The 22,034-nt window shown below is 43.6% G+C and overlaps 2 protein-coding genes and 1 long non-coding RNA gene across 3 annotated transcripts in view; 2 read left to right on the top strand and 1 right to left on the bottom strand.

Moving 5' to 3' along the window:
* LOC308480506 (P-selectin-like) overlaps positions 1-11,425 on the top strand; it is a 29,220-nt gene extending 17,795 nt beyond the window's left edge. Inside the window, exons 10-18 of the mRNA XM_081012120.1 lie at positions 204-389; positions 2,250-2,435; positions 2,772-2,957; positions 3,534-3,719; positions 5,357-5,542; positions 7,561-7,683; positions 8,903-8,933; positions 10,116-10,171; positions 10,819-11,425. Coding sequence (XP_080868246.1) covers positions 204-389; positions 2,250-2,435; positions 2,772-2,957; positions 3,534-3,719; positions 5,357-5,542; positions 7,561-7,683; positions 8,903-8,933; positions 10,116-10,170 — 1,139 coding nt within the window. The 3' untranslated portion in view covers position 10,171; positions 10,819-11,425. The remainder of the gene's footprint in view (positions 1-203; positions 390-2,249; positions 2,436-2,771; positions 2,958-3,533; positions 3,720-5,356; positions 5,543-7,560; positions 7,684-8,902; positions 8,934-10,115; positions 10,172-10,818) is intronic.
* A 2,657-nt stretch (positions 11,426-14,082) lies between these two features.
* On the top strand, positions 14,083-16,811 carry LOC308480698. Its single transcript, XR_013988241.1, has 2 exons — positions 14,083-14,140; positions 14,346-16,811. It is a non-coding gene; the product is annotated as an uncharacterized lncRNA (long non-coding RNA).
* A 3,353-nt stretch (positions 16,812-20,164) lies between these two features.
* Positions 20,165-21,224, bottom strand: LOC308480624 (uncharacterized protein). The gene is made up of 3 exons (XM_081012415.1): positions 20,782-21,224; positions 20,456-20,667; positions 20,165-20,316 (listed from the first exon to the last, which is right to left on the bottom strand). The coding sequence occupies exons 1-3, from the start codon at positions 20,820-20,822 to the stop codon at positions 20,225-20,227; spliced, it is 345 nt and encodes a 114-aa protein (XP_080868541.1). The 5' UTR covers positions 20,823-21,224; the 3' UTR covers positions 20,165-20,224.
* Between the last annotated feature and the right edge of the window lie 810 nt (positions 21,225-22,034).

Below are 22,034 nucleotides of genomic sequence, written 5' to 3' on the forward strand. Positions count from 1 at the left end.
GAGGTTTGTTGAGCAGCACCTACCTTATATGCAAGGGAGAACTTATATCTGGAAGCACCCCTGAAATAGCTGCCTTCATTTCCCCCAAGAAGAATAGGTCTCATTTCATGCCTGGACTTGCCTCTTCCTGTGGCTGGGAGAATATGGGCTGAATACAAATAGTTCCTCCTTTCACCAGCATTGAGCATTCTCTTTCATTCTAGTTATTGAGTGCCCCAAACTGGATGTCCCCAAGAATGGAGAATTTGACTGCTCTCATCCACATGGAGACTTTGCATATAGCTCCAGCTGCACTTTCTCCTGCAATACAGGGTTTGTGCAAGTTGGAGCAGAGCAACTTCAGTGCACAGCTCTGGGAATGTGGACGGAGAAACCACCCTTATGTGAAGGTCAGTGCTGAGTATACTCTTGGGAATCAGCTGGGAAATGGATGGTAGCTGAGTATATAAAACTGAGATGTTGCATTTGCTAAATTGAAAAACAAACTGGATCCTCTGGTGTCATACTTCCACTGATAGCAGTGGCAACAGCAATTCTTGATTTTTCTCCAGTTTCGTACAAGATCTTGCTCTGAAACTTGGGAATCTAAACAAAACTGACTGGGTGCCTTTGCTACTTACAAAGGAACAGGACACAGACTGAATACCAAGAACTGGGTACTTATTCTAGAGTGATCACAGGGGCAACCTTCCTTAACGAGGTCACAGACTGATGTGGAAATAAGATCACTAATCCATAGTGTCGAACGGTGAATTACTGTATCACACCCTCCTCCTGAAAAGTATGAAACCTGAACTTTGGGTGTGTGGAACAACAACGCAGGCTTTGGGTGATGGTGACTGCACTGTCTCTGGGGTCCATTCACTGTAGCAACATTCTTAGTGGCATCTGCTTGGCAGTTCCTCCATATGCGTTCTACATACAGTATGTCCTATGTTCTACCTCCACTGTCAGTGGAGCAGTATGCTGGGAATCACAAGTGGGGAGAGCTTAGACCCCATAGTCATCATGTCGGTCACGGTGAGAGCAGGATGTAGGACTAGATGGGCCTTTAGCTTGATCCAGCAGAGCTATATCATCTGTATCACGCTCCAAAATGCTGAGAAGAGGTGCAGAACACATTCACTCCAGACATGCAGACAGCACAGCCCCAGATGCACAATCCATTTATTTTTAGCGCACCCAATGGAGATATAATTGCCTTTGACTAAATACAATTTAGGATATAAGTAAATTAAATTGACATAATTTTATTGGCCATTTAAGACACATCTCTGTATGGATCTGTGTTTCTCTGGTGCTTTTTAATGCTTAGAATAAGATGTAGAGCTGGTTGGCAATTTACTTGCCGTTGTGTGTATATCAGGAGGGCAGACTCTTGATGTGAGTAGGAGAGGCCATAGCTCAGCGGTTAAGATCACAAGCTTTGCATTTTTCCATTTCTGGCATTTCCCGATTAAAAGGATCTCAAGCAGCAGCTGCAGAGAATAGGATCTTTGCTTGAAATTAACTTTGGACTGCTGCCAGTTGGAGTACAGCACTAGAGAGCTCAGTCAATGGACATGCTGCAAGGCAGGTTCATACGGGAAAACTGGATCTCATAGATAATAATAATAGTAATAATAGTTTATTATTTCTGTGCCTCCTGACTAGGTTTCCCCTGCCACTCTGGGCAGCTTCCAACAAATTAAAACACAGTGAGACATCAAACACTGGAAACATCCCTATACAGGGCTGCCTTCAGATGTCTTCTAAAAGTCAGATACAGTGGTACCTTGGGTTACATACACTTCAGGTTACTTTGCTTCAGGATGAGAACAGAAATTGTGCTCTGGCGGCACGGCAGCAGCAGGAGGCCCCAATAGCTAAAGTGGTACCTCAGGTTAAGAACAGTTTCAGGTTAAGAACGGACCTCCAGAACGAATTAAGTTCTTAACCTGAGGTACCACTGTAGTTGTTTGTTTCCTTGTAAATTTCCAGATTTCTTTAGCACTGATGTCCTGGGTGTCAAAGCTTCAAAATGTGCTTAGTTGCTGTAGCAGCATTTCAGGAGTTGCCACCTCACCACACGAGCATGTGGTTCATCAGGGGGTGGGGTGGGGGGAGGTGGAATTAACCGCCATCTATCTGCAGGCTGTCCCCAATCCCAAAGTTAGTACCTTTCATTTGATATCATACAACGCAAGCTGAATTTGAAGTGACTTATTTATTTGGGGTGTATATTGAGAAATCTGTATTTCCAATTCCAGCTGTCCAGTGCCCATCCCTGCAAACTCCAGACAATGGCAAGGGAAACTGCTCTCATCCATACGGCCACTTTGCCTATCACTCCAGCTGCATCTTCTCCTGCAACTCTGGCTTTGAGCTGGTTGGGTCAGAGGAGCTGGACTGCACGGATCAGGGGAACTGGAACAGAGATGTGCCCATTTGTGAAGGTAGCCTTGCACCCTCGTCAACTGTTCTTTGTATCCTTTTAAAAACTATTTTAGTTGTTTTTATGAAACATTTGTAAATTGCCTTGACAAAAATGTGAAAGGCAAGACATAGAATTAATAAAACAATAGCAACAAATAGTAATAGATATTTCATCTGCATTAAGCTCTCCTGTAGCATAAATATTCCCTTCATGGAGGCATTGCCTTTGCAACACGTTTTCCTATATAAATAATAAATGCTTTATTAGTAATAATAATATGCTCATCAATGGAATTTCTTCAGTTTACCATATCTATAACTTTGGCTTTGTTGCTTACTTGTCCTTTTTGCTTCAGCTGTCAAGTGCCCAGGTCTACCTAAGCCCGACAATGGCCATTTAAATTGCACCCACCCTTTTGGGCACTTTGCATATGGCTCCAGCTGCAACTTTTCCTGCAGTGCTGGGTTTCAGCTGCTTGGACTGGAGATGCTTGACTGCACAGCTCAAGGCCGCTGGACTGAACAACTGCCGCAGTGTCAAGGTCAGTGCCAGCAAAACAGGGACAGCCCTGCTTAGGGAAGTTTTTAATGCGTGACATTTTAATGTATTTTTAATCTTTGTTGGAAGCCGCCCAGAGTGGTTGGAGAAACCCAGCCAGATGAGCAGGGTACAAATAATAAGTTGTTGTTGTTGTTATTATTATTACTACTATTATTATTATTATGCCCTCCAGAGGTGACTGAACTCCAACTCCCATCCCCCAGCCAACATCTGGAGAGTGCCATGTTGGCTGACACCTGCAGTAACTGCATTTCCCATAACTCCTCAGAGTTCAATGCGTATGACTGGAAATTAAAGTATACGACAAAAATGCCACAGGTCTCCTATTCCTTATAAGGAAGCTGACCCCGTAAAATGCTCTTTCAGAAGCTTTCTGCATTGTAGGAAGACCAGAACATAAAATCATATAGTTGCATTTTGATATCTTGGATACTTGCAATATGGTCACCAGCCAAGGGAAAGAAACACTTTATAATTTGAATATGCAACTGCTGCAGTGTATTGTGACTCATCCAATATTCATGTACATTAAATAATCTGCACATTCCTATTCCAGCTGTCCAGTGCCCATCCCTGCAAACTCCAGACAATGGCAAGGGAAACTGCTCTCAACCATATGGCCACTTTGCCTTTCACTCCAGCTGCATCTTCTCCTGCAACTCTGGCTTTGAGCTGGTTGGGTCAGAGGAGCTCGAGTGCACAGATCAGGGAAACTGGAGCAGAGATGTGCCCATTTGTGAAGGTAGGGCTTCCAGATAACCTTGGTTCCTTCTGGGATAGGCTTGGGCAAACAGTGGGTGCTGCTTGTCGTAGGGTTGCTCCCCAGAATTGGATTAGGGCTTCTTTCCAAGGGTGTGTTGTGTGTGGCTATCACAGTGGCTTCAGAGGCCAAAATATATATCTTATTCAACACTGGAAGAGTGATACAAAACGCTGTAGGCCAGTGATGGCCAAACTTGGCCCTCCAGTTGTTTTTGGACTACAACTCCCATCATCCCTAGCTAACGGGACCAGTGGTCAGGGATGAAGGGAAGGGCCAAGTTTGGCCATCACTTCTGTAGGCCTACCCCACTGACGAGCTCCTTGCATGTCTTATCACGCTTTCAGTTTCTGCCTTGGAGTTTGTATGGGAAATGGCAGTCAAATTTAGGGCTAGTTAGAAAGTATAGGGCTAGTTAATGCATTAAGGGATTAAGACCTAATAATAATAATAATAATAATAATAATAATAATAATTTATTTTTTATACCCCGCCCATCCAGCTGGGGTATTGCTGGATTCAGATCATGTTCTCTCATTCCTGTGAAGGAGGAAGTGAAGCTTCTTTCTTCATTCTCTTCCACCATGTGAAGCTTTAAGCCCAGATTGCATGCTCAGAAATATTTTTCTGTGTTTCGTAAACCCAGTATTTCTACCTGTGTTCTTCTTGCTGCTGCATGGAATAATGCATGAATCTGACATTTGGAGTTTGTAAGTAAAGCATTTAAACTTACTAATAGTGTGGTCTGTTTATTGCAAGAAGGGTAGAGGAGGAAGCACTGAAAGCGGACTAGAATGTGATGTTTAAAAGGTCTAACAGCCTATTATTTCCATGCTTTACTGTGCAGCATGATTCTGTTATTTTAATACTCTCCTGGGTGCTCACTCTTGCTGGAGAGTGTGTTTAGCCCCAAACTTTGGAGTTAGAGATCCAGCCAAGTCTTTAATTATTACCCCACATGGGTGAAATAGATTTTTTCTACCCCACAGTTTCACTTCTTATTTTACTGCACAACATCAGAGTATTCCATTTGGTTTCCCCACTTAGCAGTCAAATATTATGTCCAGCCTAGTGTTTGACAGTAACATCCTTGGTTTGGGGTTATTTTTCTGATTGTTTTATATTATTATTATTATTACTATTATTTTCTATACCACTTTATATTTTTAAGAAAAAATTCTCAAAGTGGCTACATTAAAACATCAAATTAAACAATCCAGAATAAAATATATATTCAAAGCAACATATTTAACAGTAAACTGAAATATTACATTACAAAGGAGGTCAACAACAGAATACACATTTAACACAGCATAATTAGCAAGAGAATAAAATATTATTTCAAGCATAGAACATATCTGCCACTGTTGCTACCAGTCCTGCCGATTGTGGTTCCTGGAGAGTGGCAGCTGTGGAAGCTCAGCCTCAGTTATCTGGGTCTGCACTAAGAGACAGCCAAGACATATCGCATAAATACAGCTGCCTCTGTCACTTGTCAGCTTTTATTAAGCCGTTTGTCTAATTCTTACAATGCTATGTTTAGAAATAGCATAACATGCCTTTAATCCAATGTGTAAAGCAAGTTTGTAGTTCATATTTTCTTCACCTCCCCCCAACAGCGATAAAGTGTCCCCACCTGAAGGCTCTGGGGAAGATGAAGATGAATTGCTCTGGTCCCTGGGACTCCTTCAGATACGGGTCGACATGTCTCTTCCAGTGTGCTAAGGGCTACAACCTCAATGGAACAAGCAGCATTCAGTGCCAGGCCGATGGCCAGTGGTCTCCCCAGATGCCTGTTTGTCAAGGTACCTGTAGCCACTTTTCTTTTTTTTTTAAGAATAATTTTTTATTAACCGACCAATCACATCAAATCAAACCAAATTACATAAATTCCAAATTACACAGCCGAATTTTAAATTTTTGTTGGGGGTACCCATATTTCAAGTTCCGAAGGGGATCCAATCAACTTCTTGCTTCTTGCTGCTGTTTTAATGTCCACAAATCTAACCTTATGATGTTCACAGTACTATCCAGTCCTTTCTTATTGTTTTTCCACATCTCTTGTTGTTATTTTCATATATTTTTCCTTTCTCTTTGTGACCTCTGATAGTCTCCACAAGCTGGTTAAAACAGTTTGTAATCCTGCGTGGATATTATTTTTTTTTATCCAGTAGCCATATCCAGACGTTTTCCATATAACATCACTTCCATACATCAAAACAGTCTTAGCATCATTAATCTTCACCAATCTGCCTCCTTTCTCAAACCTATGAGGAGATTCACCAGGAATGCAGTCTGAAAACAAATCCGTTCCTCCTCCCGGCTATAAATCCTTTGGCAAGATGGCGACTCTGAATTAATTGCTGCGCCGTTCCAAAAGTTCTTATTCCTTCTCGATTTCCATAAAGCATACTTTTGGTTAAAGTTTATCTCTGCACAGACCTTAATCATCCTGCTTGGGTCAGTTAAACCGACGGTTCTAATGAGGAGGGGTTCTTGGTAAATCACATAGAAGAAAAGTAAAAAAGGTTCCCCCCCCCCCATTCAGTCCCATTGCCGACATACCCAGCCTTTGGTGTATCTTCATCGTAAAATATTCCTGTTGCTCCAACCCGTCGTCTTCTTTCGCAGAGGTCCCTTAAATTAGCAGTCTTCACTCCCCTTCTTCACTTGAAATATGTACATTTGCTTCTTTTGTAATTAATTATTCCAAATTGCTGCAGCTAGTGCGCTATCAGAGACAGCGTCCAGGAGAGCAAAGGTCCACACGGGGGCATTCTGCCTAGGGCCCTCACCCCCTTCTTTCGACTTAGGGGGTGATTTATGGGCACAGCAGGCAAGGGCCTTGTTCCCCATTCCCTTGGGGCAACAAGGGAGGCTGCCTACTCCCATAACAGCCTCTTAATTACCCCGTGTGGGTCGGAGAGATGGTATTGTCGGCCATCTTCCAATGCGTCCCTAGTGGCCCCCCACCTGTAGCCCCTTTTCAAGGGGGCTTCCAGATGGGTGGCTTCTAGCCCTATCTAATTCTTCTTCTTCCACTGTAAGCTATAATTACCGATTGGCTTTCCACACAACTGGAAAGACTGTGATTTTCCTGTGAATAGTTTCTGCTAAAATGCTTAGCATAGAAGCACCCATATTTTTAAAAAAGAAAATAATTCCCAAAAAAGTTGCAGAACTGTCCTGGGGCTCAGGAGGAAGGAAATATTCTGCTGGCATCATGGATGGTAGCCAGTTGGTGGTACCGACAGCTTGGTTTGCTGTACATTTGCAGAACTATTGCAGTTGGTGGCACTGCAGACATGTGAAACATTCTTGTTAGAAGTAAGACCTGCACAGATAGTTGATGAGCGTTCTTGGATGGAAGGGTTTTATAAAGTCTGGGGCAGGTGGCTTGTGGGGTCAGCTGATGGTGTCCAGGCTGGTCTTGGCTGGTAAAGCTAAATCCACCTAGATAGCTGGGGGAGCAAAGTGCTGCTGGCACAGCAGAGGTACCATCTTCTGAGGAACATTGAGGGGGTTCTGTGTTTGGCCTCAGCAATGGAGGCAGTCGCCCCCTTTATAAAAAAAGATTGAGGGGGCCCACAGAACCTCGGCCCGCTGGAGCCAACGCCTACATTGTACAGGAAAGAAGGGACTCTGAGAAGACAGAACATCATACAGGTGACTATATTGCCATGAAGTCTCTCTGTCTTGATCACAGTCTGCAGCACTTGGATTTGTCATGCTGAAGGTGCCAGACCATAGAACTGGAAATGAAGAACCTAAGAAAAGCTTAGGTGACTCAATCTCTAACTGTTAGGTTTGTTATTCATTCCAGAAAATGTTGCCCCTTACTACACAAAAGCTCTGCTTTATACTGGTGGAGCCACAGTATCAGCTGTTGCCCTTGTGCTTTCTGGGAGTCTGATCGCTCTGGCTATCAGACGCTTCAGGAAAAAAGGTAAGAAAACCCAGGTGCCCCAACTTATTTACTTCCCCCAACCAGGTCATGTTTTCAACTTTTCATTTTGATTAACATCTTCTTGAGGAGCTAGATATGCAGAAAGTGCTGGTAAAGTTATATTCCATAGCACTTCAGGCTGTGTGTGTGTGTGTTTATTGTTCCAGGCTGACTCTCTCGTGTAAAAACAATCCTTCTCTCATGTTGTAAATTTGAGAGATGTTTTGTGGTAGGCTTATTTCTGATATGTTTGACATGCAGGCAGCTTTTTACATGGTGGGGCTGGGGATTTAAAAATGTCTCCCCACTTACATTCGGAAGTGGCGCAGTGGTGCAGTGGCATTCTGCTACCACAGTTCATTCTGTGCCACAAGCAACATCTGCAGCTTATGCACCTTGTGATATATGGGTGCTTTCAAATGGGGCCTAATATCAAATAAGTCATTTATTTCCCCTACCCTGGAAATTAGATTTCTCTCTCTGTGTGCATTAGTTTCCACACATACCCTTTTTTCAGTCATCAATATTCATTGCTATTTCACTGTGTGAACAGAGCTTAGCAAAATGTATCTGGGGTTGTTGTTGTTGGTTGTCTCCTGTCCCCCCCCCCATCCCCTCCTCCTCCAACCTCCACTACCTCTACTTTTGTTGTTGTTCTGGACATGCATGCAGGTATTTCTATACTGATGCATCTGCACGCAAGAGTGCAAGGCCAAATGTCACCTGCCTTAGTTATCATGTTTCACAATGGGGGAAAATATAGTGTTGTGGGGAGTTTTTTGGGGTGAGGCTGCAGTATCCATTTCCATTTAAGAAATGTTTTAATACTGAGGTCTGGGACTCATATAACCAGTTGACTTGTTGCAAGTTTGTTACCCAAGGATCTTTTATAGACAGGATGGCCAGAGCATTGTTTGCTGTACATATTTCTGTATCTGGAACTGGGGTGAAACTCAATGGGGAATTTTGTGCCAGGAATTTTCTGTCTAACCAGTCTCTCAGGATTGTTGTATGAAGAAAAACCCATCTGACTCCCTCTGCTTTTTGGTGGAGTGGCGGAATGCAAATGGAATTACTTCATCTATCACTACTTTGTATTTGAGAACAAATCACTGGTATATTATCTGCTGCTTACATAAATAAATGACAATAACTGAATTTCTCTCTCTCTCTCTCTCAAATTCTCTGCACCATCCAATGGCAACTTTGACTCTGTCAGGGGAAAAGAAAAGGCTCCTTGACCATACCAGGTACTATGAATTACTACATGAAATTAGACCAACTTCTTTTTTCTAGTATTCTAAAAGAATGGCTAATAATTTAATGAGGCATAAGATTTAATGTACCAGAGTCCATTCTGACAGATTCGCAAGCTGTTTTGAAAAGAGAGGTAAAGATTAACACAGAGAGAGTAGATCTGTCATTCAGATCTGGTCAAACAATTTTAATTAACAAGATGTGTAGCATGATCCTAAGCATATTTACTTGGGAGTAAGTCCCACTGAGACAAATGGGGCTTCCTTCCTTCCTTGTATGTGCATGGATTGCATCCTCAGTCATTCAGCATCTGAAAGCTCAGATACAGCTGTGTCCTGGCACCCTCAAGCCTCGCAGGCAGAAAAATACTGTACTCTACTTCCCATGATATGGCCAACCAAGATTCTGATTCAAGCCAAAGTGAACGGTTGTCCAAATGACCTCTGTCATCAGCCTTGTTCCTCTATCCAACCCCAAGGCTTCTTTTGTTTCAGTACAATGACCTTTCTTCATAGCTGAAATTACAGTTAGGAAGGGCTGAACTTCTGGAGATTTTCTCACCAACTCTTGTTACTCAGAAACATAACTTTAGGCAACAGCATTTGAAAAGATGAACACTTCTGAAAGTCAGTACCATGAGGGCCACATTGCTGCAAGGGCAGGCAAAATTACAGGTTGGGCTGATCCAGATGGTCTTTTTAATGTGTTTTCATGATCATTTTGCTCTTGATGGAATTGGAATGATAACAAGCTCCCACATTCAAGTCAATTTGCACCTTCTTCAAACTTACCAGACAGTCACATGTCAGCAGCAGCAATCAGTGTATGGTCTATAGCTTCTTGCTGACTTTTTCATTTCACAAGTGTTCCTATTTTTATAAATTTTGGTCCTACTTATTGTGCTATTTTGCTAGGCCTGGCACTATGCCAAATAGAATTTGCTTAGGTATACTTCTTGTTGATATTGGATAGTGGCTTTCTTCTTCTTCTGGAAAACAAAAATGGGGTGGGGGAGAGAGAAACTTGAGCTAGGGCATCCTGGTAATTTGCTGAGTTAAAATTACTTCCTGCGGGAACAGAAATAGAGCAAAAGTGCCTTCTGAGCATTGGGCCCTTTGTTCTCCAGGCTACACCAGCTCTAGAAAAACAACCCTCTGTTTGTATTGCCTTTACAGTGATTTGGGAGCACCTGGTGTATTCTCCAACGCAGGCTTCAGCTCTGCTTTTTAAGGTAAGCCTGCCATTGTGTTGCTTTGATATGTTTCAGACCCACTAGCCCAGTTCTCCTTTCTGAATCTGAGCATCTTGTGCTACACTCCTTACAGAACACTTTTTAATTCACTGTATTGCATTAATGTGATGCTTTGGATGCCAGTACTTTTATGCCCTCTTGTGGCTGGTTTATGTGTGTCAACTAACTGAACTGGGTTGCTTCTGTCCCGGGGCTCTTTCATGCTGCTAAAGCATTGCTCATCTTACACTGTTAGGTGGAAGTGCGATTATTACTGTGGTTCCACATTGCATGCTTAATCCTCTATGTGGTGTTGTGCTCAAAAATTACTCAGAAACTTCAGCTGGGCCAAAATGCAGCAGTTAGATTGCTGAGTGGGGTTCCACTTAGTTCTCAAATAACTTCTGCTTTCAGATAGATGCATTGGTTGCTGGTTTGTTTTATGGCCCAATTCAAGGTGCTCGTGTTAGTGTTTAAAGCCCTAAATGGCTCAAGTCCCAAATACCTGAAACACCACCTCTTTCCTTACAAACTGTCTCAGACACCACTTTACATTGGCTTTTGACACTTGAGATGTGCATTTTTAGAACCTACCTTATTTCTGTGATTGTAAGCTGTATTCCTACATTTCATTTGTATCCACACAGAACTCATCTGGATCATGTCCATGGAAGAAAAGTGCTGATGCAATGGGACTTTCTTGCAACCTCATTAATCTGTGCCACCACTGTCAGTGAGAGCTTCTGCTGCCTGGTTGCTGGAGATGGAATAAATTCATGCTTCAGAATACCATGGGCTGGCAGGGAAGTGTTCTTGTCCTCAGGTCCTGCTTGCAGGCTTTCTGCAGGCATCTGTTCTGCCACTGTGAGAACAGGATTCTGGACTAGTTGGGTCACTGGCCTGATCCAGCAAGCCCTGCTTACATTCGTGCTTCCAGTCATCATCCGCACTGTAGTGTTTAATGGATTTCAAATTGTCTCAGCATTTGCCTTCATCACCTGTCTATCTTAGATGACCTGCATTCTTCTTATGCTGTCAGACTCCTGCCAACTCTCAACATTAAGAACCATTATCATTAAAAGGTCTTGCAAAGATGCTGTTGCTGAAAAACTTTGTCAAAAGCTGCTGTAAAATATTTCTGGACATACTGATTTCTCTTTCTTCACCCAGGCTTGGTTTCAGATCCTGTTGTAAGGCTGCCTTTAAAAAATAATAATACCCAAACATTAAAACAAATGTGGGGATCACTGCCAAGATATGACTAGATCATGTAATATGCACATACCGTGCTAGTAAAACCTACCTTTGCCTTGCTCTCCAGACTAGGAAAACATTGTTAATTTGTGGGCACAAACTATACTATGGAGAATGCCAACTGCCACTCAGAACAGGAACGCCTTTTTTAAAAAGCAAATGAAAGAGAACATGCTCCAAAGCTGAATTCTGCAGTCACACCACATTCTGCACTTGTAAATTTTAAATTGACTGCAGTCAAATATTTCTAGTGTGCCATTGAATACATGGCAGCTTAAAATTTTTTCGTGTACTTTGTTAGCACAGGCAAACCTGGCAGCTTAGCAAATTTTCCACTGGCTACCAGCTATATCCACAGGTAGAACAGAAACACAAGAAGCAAATGCCACTGCTTGGGTTCAAGTCCTCATTCAGCTCTGAAGCTCACTAGGCGAGGTTGGCCTGTTACACTTAGCCTAACCTACCTCACAGGCTTGTTGCTGGGATAAAATGGGAACTAGGTACGGTTCCCCAAGCTTCTCGGTGGAATGGCAGAATAAAAATGTAGTAATGTCTGCAGACAAACGCCGACTCCCTCGGCCTGTAAAGCGAGATGAGCGCCGCAACCCCAGAGTCATCTGCGACTGGACTGTCAGGGGTCCCTTTACCTTTACCTTTACCTTTACCTTTACCTTTATCTTTACCTTTAATGTTTCTTCCCCTCAACATTCTTGGGATTTTTCCAATAGATACTGTGCTCTGATACTAGAGCACAATAGATCAATAGATCTTAAATATATCAGTAGGCAGAGTAGCACATCTAATAAGAGACATGATTAAAACAAACAATTGCACCAAAGCTATTTTAATATTTGGCATAGATACAGAAGAATATTGAGCTCAGAATTCTCAACAGTGACAGCTATATGTTATAATGAGAAATCAAAAGACAAACGTATGCTAAGTCATTTGCAGTTACGGAGAGAAAGTGAATTGATTTAGTGGATAAAGTTATTTACAGATAGAATTTTGAAGTCTTATGATTACTGAACTGAGACAAATCCCTCATTTCTTTCAGTATTTGGAAACAACATATTATTAACTGTCTAGTATTAAATAAATCTGACCCTCCCAGAGAGAGAACAGTTCAAAGAACTAATATCAGAAGACCATACACAGCACCTGGTTAAGTACATTTTGCGGTATAATAATACTGCAAATAGATGAATCCAAAAATACCCATCAAGAGAGCTGGGAGAGGAAGGTGAGAGACATGATCCGTAGGTGTGTGGAGCTAGCAGGAGAGACAAAGGGCGGTGTCGCCCCGATTCTGAACCCTTACATTACTTGTTTATTGAGAAAGGGGCCATGTGGGTTTTATGCATTGGTGCACCAAGACACTGGAAAACAGCATCTTTCCCCCTCTTTTTTGCATTTTCAAAAAGAGGAACAGAGAGCATATTTAACCCCCCTCCCCTTTCCAGTCCCACTTACAACTTCGTACCAAATACAGCATATATACATAGACCATATGACTTCCCTTCCTTGCTTTTCCTGGTTCCTTTGCTTTTTTACTACTCCGCGTAAGCCACATTTTAAATCATCCAATTTGTTATCTATTAAATACTCCATCTATTTCAACGCTGCTGGATTTACTTGAGACCTGCTAAGCTATGTATCTGTCTATACTGGTTCTTGAAATAGTCAATAAACATTATCCATTCCTCTTTATATTCCTTATCTTCATTTTCTCTTATCCTGTTCATCAGACCAGCCAGTTCAGCATATTCAAACATTTTACACTGTCATTCTTCCTTACTGGGGACTATGCTTGTTCTCCACCTTTGTGCCAATAAGGTTCTAGATGTGGCGGTGGCGTGTAGTAATAAACTCTTTTGTTTTTTGGGGACCTCCATTGTTACTATCCCCAAGAGGAAAATCTCAGGTGTTTGGGGGAAAGTTTTTAAAGTATCTTTTCAAATTCATTATATATAGTTTCCCAATATTCCTTAATTATTTTACAGGACCACCACATATTAATAAAAGATCCCACAATTTAATTACACTTCCCATATATACCTTTTTCTTTTTTAGACATTTTCGCCAATCTGATGGGTCATTTTCATCATATTTTCTTTTGTCGCATAACATGCTGTAAAATTCATATTTCATAATCAATACAGTGACCCACATCTTTTGCCCGCTAAGTCATGCTCAATTTCACAAATTCCTCTTTAGTTTGCCACGCCAACAGCAGTTTGTACATTTTTGATTATACTTTTATATTTGTATCTAATAAGTCTTTGGTAAACGGAGACTTTTGTTCTGCAAAGCCATTTTTCCTATCTATCTTAAACAGTTCATTAATCTGATGTACCTGTGGGCTGTAGCCAATCCATAACCAGATTTCTTAATTCCTCAAGATTTCTGAGTCTTGGTTCCTGGCCTGCAAGATCTAAAATTTCACTGCGCTGCCCTGATGGGGAGCTCGTTTAAGGCCCTGCTGGGGATTCGCCAAGCTTTCCTGGCCTCACCCCGGGATTTTAGGAGGTCACTTCGCCCAGGCGACTCTCCTCTGTTCAGATATTCGGCATTGAGGTGTGCATCTGCAGATCTCTCAACCCTCTTCCCTACATGACAAAAAACGGAAGTGGAAAACAGCATCATCGAGAACACCGTAGGGAAGGAATCTGATTTGTTATTATATATGATCTTGCTTGTTGTATATGAATATAGGTAAAGGTAAAGGTAAAGGTACCCCTGCCCGTGCGGGCCAGTCGTGTCCGACTCTAGGGTTGTGCGCTCATCTCACTTAAGAGGCCGGGGGCCAGCGCTGTCCGGAGACACTTCCGGGTCACGTGGCCAGCGTGACGAAGCTGCTCTGGCGAGCCAGCACCAGCGCAGCACACGGAAACGCCGTTTACCTTCCCGCTATAAATAGGATGGATTATTTCTCTCTCCCTATTTTTTACCTTGCTTTCTTTATGGATTGCATGAAATTTTGATGTATTTCTACAAAGCCATCCTCTGTGGTGAGGAAGATGGGATTCTGTTTCTCTAGTGACTGGTTGGGTTTTCCTGCAGGGGCAAAACTAGACTTTATTTCACCAGGGTCAAAGACCCAGTTTGGCACCCCCCCCTTGCACATTTGCACGCACACACACACACACAGACACACACACACACAGGCTGGGAGCCACAATGGTGCCCCTTTGGAGGCAACCCCCCCTCCGCTCCGGCTAGCCCCTCCATAGCTATGGCTCTGTTTACTGCATCTTTCAACATCTGTTTTCAGTTTAATCAAATTGACACAGATGCACATGTTTCCACTTGGTTGAAAGGATAACCACTGGAGCATGCCAATTTGTGGGCTCATCACATTGCATTCAGTTGTATACCTTGAGATGTCAGTCTAGGGTACCTGAGAGAGGAGAGGTATAGTGACAAGCACCGCTGAAAAAGACAGCCCCGATGAAGTAGCAGGGAATAGCAGAAAATAACAATTGATCCACCAACCCCAAACAAACCATCTGCAACCCTGAGACCAATTTCTCATTTCTCAGATTATTTCTAAATTGGGTGAATCAAAATTTACAGAGAGAAAGAACCAAGATTGGTGTTGCTTGAAAGTAACGTCATGTGACTATACAAATTAATGGGAATGCAAAGTGCTACAAAGAGTAAACTCTGGTGTGGATAAATCTGTAGTCTCTCTCTACCACCCCCACAGCCCCACCCTGTGCACCTGAAAGTACACTTCCCGCTTTCCCTTGGGGTTATAGTGAGACACTGGGTGCGCGGTCCCTGCTTGTTCTGTTCCACCCATCAAGGCTGTGATCCTCAAGGTAAAAATGTCCATGCTTAGGGTGTTCATTTTATAGATAATGAAATGTTTTACTTCTGGGGACAGAGAATTTTGAAGATATTTTCAGTAAACTCTCACTAAAGCTTCTGGAGCTCGTTCTGGTCTCGTGTACCATGATTTTGGGAAGAACAGTCGAGTCTCATTAGGAAACATTATATCTTCGGAAGCCGAAGGCTAAGGAGTAAACTCTACACAAATCTGGACTGGAGTCCCTCAGGCGGTTGTATGGCGCTGTTTACAACACCTTCTGACAACTCCTGCAGCCCAACTGGTGCCTAACTCTGCTCTCCTTTGAACCGCATCTGCAAGGCCAAGAGAGGGAGTCTTGTCATCTGGGAAGCCCAGGACCTCCAGACACACTGCCCAGTCTTGCTCCCTGGAGAGGTCACTTAGGTACTGCTAAAACAATTGACTTTTTACCTCACCCCCGGAGGGACACTCCATTGCTTCTCGAGACAGACAAATGCCAACATTAAAAAACTATTTGAAAGAATTTTATTTCATTCACAAAAGAAAATCTGATTATGATAAAGGTTTTCAGACAATGCGTGACACATTTATTGATTTAATTTTAACATTTGTCCACTTTAATGTATTATTATATATAGTGTATATAGTTTATAGTAATCAATAAGGGGGTGAGGTGGGAATCAGCTTTGATTGTGGAACTAATGGGTGGGTGCCATGACTATGGATCAATTTACACAGGTTTCCGGAATCTTGTACATGTGGCAATAAAGACTAGGGGTGATGGAGAATAATGCTGAGACTGACCTTGTTTTTCTGACAGAGGGCGATGATGGCCCTGCCTCTAACCCATCACAAAAGCCATCTACAAGACAAAAGGGTAACCTTTTGATGTCACACTGGGAAAAAATTATCCTTTTACACGGAGGTTTTTGGGCAAGGTGTTATGGGAACAAGGAAGCGGAAATCAGAAGAGCTCCGCATGGGGGCTGAAGGTCAGAACCACCTTGGCAGTTTGGCTAAAGGAAGGCTGGGACAGAGGCACGGAGATGTCTTGGAGTCCAGGGCTGCTTTGCTTTCAGGAACCAGCCCCTTGTGAGATGTAATGCTGTGCACCTCTCCATCCCAGAGCCAAGCTCTATATGTGCGAAAAACCATACATCCAAAAGACACTGCAGTGTCTGTTGTGCCTCATTCCAAGGAAGCACAAAGCCTAGTTAATTGCCAAGACTCCTAGAACTTTGCACCCCTCAACAGACATTGGCGTGACCTATCACACTATCGTTCCAGAATGTGCCTATAGGTTCACTTTAAAATGCACAAACTGGATGGAATTTCTCCCCTACCCTGCTCAGTCTCTGTCTTGTCTTCACATATCCACACTTCCATCTAGGAGCAACAACAAGGGAAGGAGCCAAACTGTAGACTCCTGCAGCGAGACCCCGGATTCCCACCCATGCCCACAACTCACAACTGTTGGACAAAAGCACCCCCAAGGATAAAAGGATGATCAAAGACTAGCATGTTTGTAATACAACCTTCATTAGAATAAAATAAAAATTATTTATCTATTTATTTATTTGTCTATTTGGGTTTGTGAGGAAAGGGGAACTGGGCCTTTGGGGGGTGAGCTGTACTGGAGCTGCTGGTCTCACTGCTGTGGCTGCCTGGAAGAGAAAAGATTCTTAATTTTTTAATTTTTTTATTATGTTGATAGCTCATCTTTCCTGCAAGGATCTTAAGGTGGCGCGTGTTATTCTCCCTTTCTCTTCCCATCCCTGAACTCTTCTTGAATCAGGGAGCTGCCTCCCCCTGCCCTCCCGCCAAGGCAGATTCTCTCTGGCCTCCCTGTTCCTCATGAACAAAGAGCAACACTCACCATCAGTATCAGCCTTGGTGGTGTCCATCCCCTGGTTGCTTGGTCAAACATAAATTGTTTTCAGCCTCACTAACGATTCCTTCTCATCTTTCATAACGTTCACTTCATCATCCCATTTCTCCTCCAATTTCTCTTCCTCCTCCTCCTCGCAGACCAGGGGATGGATTTGGGGGGCATGTGTAAAAAGTGTGTCACCAACGTGTAAAGTTTGGAAAGCCCTGGGTTAGAGTGTTGGACTAAGACCTGGGAAACCAGGGTGCAAATCACTGGGTGGCCTTGTTTTCTTCTGCCCTGGACGCTTGGACCCAAATCCATGGAAACAAGTTACAAGAAAAGAGAATCCGGCTAAACATCAGGAAGAACTTTCTCATGGCAAGAGCCTGTCAACTCTGGAGCGGTCTCCCTTGGACTCTCCTTCCTTGGAGGATTTTAAGCAGAGATTGGATGGCCATCTGTCAGGGATACGTTACCTGAGATTCCTGTGTTGCAGGGATCTGGACTACTAGATGATCCTTGGGGTCCCTTCCAGATCTACGATCCCAGGAATATAATGAGCCATTACCAGACGTCCCTCATTGCCGGGTACAGTCCCAGGACAAAATCTGTCCCCGGAATGTCCCCGGATTCTAATTAATGTCCCCGGATTTGTTCCCAGAGAGTGGTGGCTGTTACGGCGTCGGCAGCTTTGACAATGTTTGTGCGCGCAAGGCGAGCCCCAGGCAGCGAGCAGCACACACCCAAACTGCGCTCGCTCCCTGTCCCCTCGTCACTCACAGCCTCCTGGAGCAGCTGATAGGCACTTGGGCTGAACCTCGGCAGGCCTGGCTGCGGCCTCTCCACTCGTCCACTCCTCCGACCTCGTGGTGGGCTGCGGGGCCTGTCAGTCACGCTCCCTTAGAATCATAGAGTTGGAATAGACCACAAGGGCCATCGAGTCCAACCCCCTGCCAAGCAGGACTTCTCCCCGGACTCCAATGTTTGCCCCTGAACTTATGCAGCCAAGCGCAGCAGAGCCCGTTGGAGCGCCCCACCCTGCCCTCTCAGGTAGCCCGGAAGATGGCGGCGGCGAGAGGCGCTGTTGCCGCTGCTGTTGCTGGTGCGGACGGCTGGGCTGCATTAGGCGAGCGGGAAAATTTCCCCCCACTCCCACCCTCCTCCTCCTCCTCCTGCTGCCGCTTCCGCTTCTTTATTGCTGTTTCGGCAGGAACCGATGCCGGGGATGGCCTTGCTGTGAGGGCTGAGGGGAGACGCAGAGGGCACATGGTTTATGACGCTCCTTCTCAAATGTCTGGATTTGAGAGGGGTGCAGACGCAAGGAAAGGATCGCTGATGGCGCTCATAAAGGCGGGGCGCGGTTATTGCCCGACCAAAGGAGACAAACCCCCTCTCGCCTCCTCGCTTGTAAATAAAAAATAAAGAATACTCCGCCACATGGCTCCACCCCTCCCTATTGCATTTTTCTCTGCCTGAAGAGTCGGACAGAAAATAGGGAAGGTTCGTATTAAAATACAGTGATACCTCGGGTTAAGAACTTACCGTATTTTTTGCTCTATAAGACTCACTTTTTCCCTCCTAAAAAGTAAGGGGAAATGTGTGTGCGTCTTATGGAGCAAATGCAGGCTGCGCAGCTATCCCAGAAGCCAGAACAGTGAGAGGGATTGCTGCTTTCACTGCGCAGTGATCCCTCTTGCTGTTCTGGCTTCTGAGATTCAGAATATTTTTTTTCTTGTTTTCCTCCTCCAAAAACTAGGTGTGTCTTGTGGTCTGGTGCGTCTTATAGAGCGAAAAATACGGTAATTCGTTCCGGAGGTCCATGCTTAACCCGCAACTGTTCTTAACCTGAAGCACCACTTTAGCTAATGGGTCTCCTGCTGCCGCTGCGCCACCAGAGCATGATTTCTGTTCTCATCCTGAAGCAAAGTTCTTAACCCGAGGTAATATTTCTGGGTTAGCGGAGTCTGTAACCTGAAGCATATGTAACCTGAAGCGTATGTAACCCAAGGTACCACTGTAGCTTTGGCTATCCATCCGTTTGTATTCCTCATGTGCCTTTTTCTGGGACAACCTGACTCTCTGTCCTCTCTCTACCCCTCCTTTTTTTGTTCCTTCCTTCCTTCCTTCTTTTTCGATGATGCTATCTGAATGGTTTCACAGTCATCTCATCTGTGCTGCGCCAGCATGGGATCTTGAGGTGCTGCCCTTGACTCCGCTTGCCGGGCCTGGGTGTATGGGGTGCCCCTGGAGAGAATTCCCCTCCCACTTGGGAGGCTTCCGCTGGCAAGGTGGGTGTGCAGGTGAATGCGGACAGGAAGGCTGGTGATCTCTCACTGCCCTGCCCTTCTCTTCTTTATAGTTTATGATTTTCAGTTTGATACATTCCAATAATTTTACAATCATTTTAACATTTCAAAACTCGACTTCCTTCCCCCTTTCTGCTGTTCCTTAATTTTTTTTTAATGTTTTCTGCATATCCAAATGAATTAATTTGTTCATCTATTCAAGTACTTTAAATATATACAGTGGTACCTCGGGTTAAGAACTTAATTCGTTCCGGAGGTCCATGCTTAACCCGAAACTGTTCTTAACCTGAAGCACCACTTTAGCTAATGGGTCTCCTGCTGCCGCTGCGCCACCAGAGCATGATTTCTGTTTTCATCCTGAAGCAAAGTTCTTAACCCGAGGTAATATTTCTGGGTTAGCGGAGTCTGTAACCTGAAGTGTCTGTAACCTGAAGCGTATGTAACCCGAGGTACCACTGTATACTCTTATAAAACTGCAGGTTATTACAATGTTTTTATCTGTTTACAGTTTATTTGTAAATCTCCAATAAACAATTTCCATTCTTTTATAAACAGTTGGTTATCTTGCTTTCTTATTTTCCCGGTAAGTTTCGCCATTTCGGCATGTTCCATAAGTTTTTGTATCCATTCTTCTTTCGCTGAGATGTATTCTTCTTCTTTCCATTTTTGGGCAAGTAACTTTCTTGCCCATCCTCACAACTGTTGGGAAAAAGAACCCCCGGGGATAAAAACATGATCAAAGACTAGTATATTTGTATTCCAAACTTTATTTAAATCCTGTTATATACTGAGTTTTCAAATTTCTTTATTTATATATTTGGAATTGTGGGGAGGGGGGAACTGGGCGTGGGAGGGGGGGTAAGAGCTCCGCTTGAGCTGCTGGTCTCACTGCTGCCGTTGCCTGGAAGAGAAAAGAAGAGAAAGGATTCTTAATATTTTAATTGATTATTATGCTGATAACCCATCTTTCTGCACCCTCCGCCCCACTGCCAGATTTTCTCTGGTCTCCCTGTTCCTGAGGAAGAAAGATCAACACTCACCATCCACGTTGTTATCGGTGGACTCCATCCCCTGGTCGCATGGTCTCACAAAAATCGATCTGATCTTCACCACCTCCTCCTTTCCGTCCTTCATGATGTTTACCTCCTCCTTCCACTCATCTCCTTCCTCCTCCTGGCAGACCAGGGGATGTATCTTGGGCAACCGGCAGCAGGAGACCAGCAGCCCGCGGAGCCTCCTCAGACTTCGGAACCTAGGGAAGAAGAGGAAACAATGAGGAAATGGGTTCTAGAGATCTCTGTGCTGGATTTGGGGCACCTGGCAGCTAAACCTCCCCTACGTTTCAGAAAGGAGAAATCCTACTTACACTTTTGATGAAGAGAGTCTCTGAAATCTCTGCCGCAACATCTCTGATCTCCTTCACTAGCTATCCTCAAATGGTTGCTCTTCCCAAAGTGCTCAGCCAAGTCACTCAGCAGGGGGACGTGTCACAATGGAGGACATGACCCCCTTACTTTAGCTATCTTGCTTAATAAGGGGCATTGTTCCCCTTAACCTTCACTTTTCAGATCTATCTTTCAGTGGGTTAAGCGGTTTTATTCCATTTATTTAGAAAAGATCTCAAGCTGGCTTCATCCAGCCCGGTGCATTTCTGGGCCCCCCTTTTTCAACACGGTGGGGTCACCAAGGGAAAGCACTTGTGGCCTCGACTACGGCTGCTGTTTCTCACTTCATAGTTCAAAATAACCCCTCTCCACATCCTGTAGTAATCTGTCCAGTATTACATTTCAATGTACCCCAAGCTCTACATTGGATTCTTGGCTATTAAAAACTGGTTAAAACCATTTTATTTATCATTAGGCGAGGTTGGCCTGTTACACTTAGCCTAACCTACCTCACAGGCTTGTTGCTGGGATAAAATGGGAACTAGGTACGGTTCCCCAAGCTTCTCGGTGGAATGGCAGAATAAAAATGTAGTAATGTCTGCGGACAAACGCCGACTCCCTCGGCTTGTAAAGCGAGATGAGCGCCGCAACCCCAGAGTCATCTGCGACTGGACTGTCAGGGGTCCCTTTACCTTTACCTTTACCTTTACCTTTACCTTTACCTTTATCTTTACCTTTAATGTTTCTCCCCCTCAACATTCTTGGGATTTTTCCAATAGATACTGTGCTCTGATACTAGAGCACAATAGATCAATAGATCTTAAATATATCAGTAGGCAGAGTAGCACATCTAATAAGAGACATGATTAAAACAAACAATTGCACCAAAGCTATTTTAATATTTGGCATAGATACAGAAGAATATTGAGCTCAGAATTCTCAACAGTGACAGCTATATGTTATAATGAGAAATCAAAAGACAATCGTATGCTAAGTCATTTGCAGTTACGGAGAGAAAGTGAATTGATTTAGTGGATAAAGTTATTTAAAGATAGAATTTTGAAGTCTTATTATTACTGAACTGAGACAAATCCCTCATTTCTTTCAGTATTTGCAAACAACATATTATTAACTGTCTAGTATTAAATAAATCTGACCCTCCCAGAGAGAGAACAGTTCAAAGAACTAATATCAGAAGACCATACACAGCACCTCGTTAAGTACATTTTGCGGT

The sequence above is a fragment of the Podarcis pityusensis genome (assembly GCF_964106645.2).
Source record: "Podarcis pityusensis genome assembly, chromosome: 6".
In the NCBI taxonomy this organism is placed as follows: domain Eukaryota; kingdom Metazoa; phylum Chordata; class Lepidosauria; order Squamata; family Lacertidae; genus Podarcis; species Podarcis pityusensis.

Excerpts from the sequence above, each read along its gene's own strand:
- LOC308480624 (XM_081012415.1), bottom strand. The coding sequence starts at position 20,822 with ATGTTGCGGCAGAGATTTCAGAGACTCTCTTCATCAAAAGT. Across the intron at positions 20,668-20,781 it reads AGACTCTCTTCATCAAAAGT|GTTCCGAAGTCTGAGGAGGC; the intron begins GTAAGTAGGATT and ends CTTCTTCCCTAG. Across the intron at positions 20,317-20,455 it reads CACCGATAACAACGTGGATG|GCAACGGCAGCAGTGAGACC; the intron begins GTGAGTGTTGAT and ends TTTCTCTTCCAG.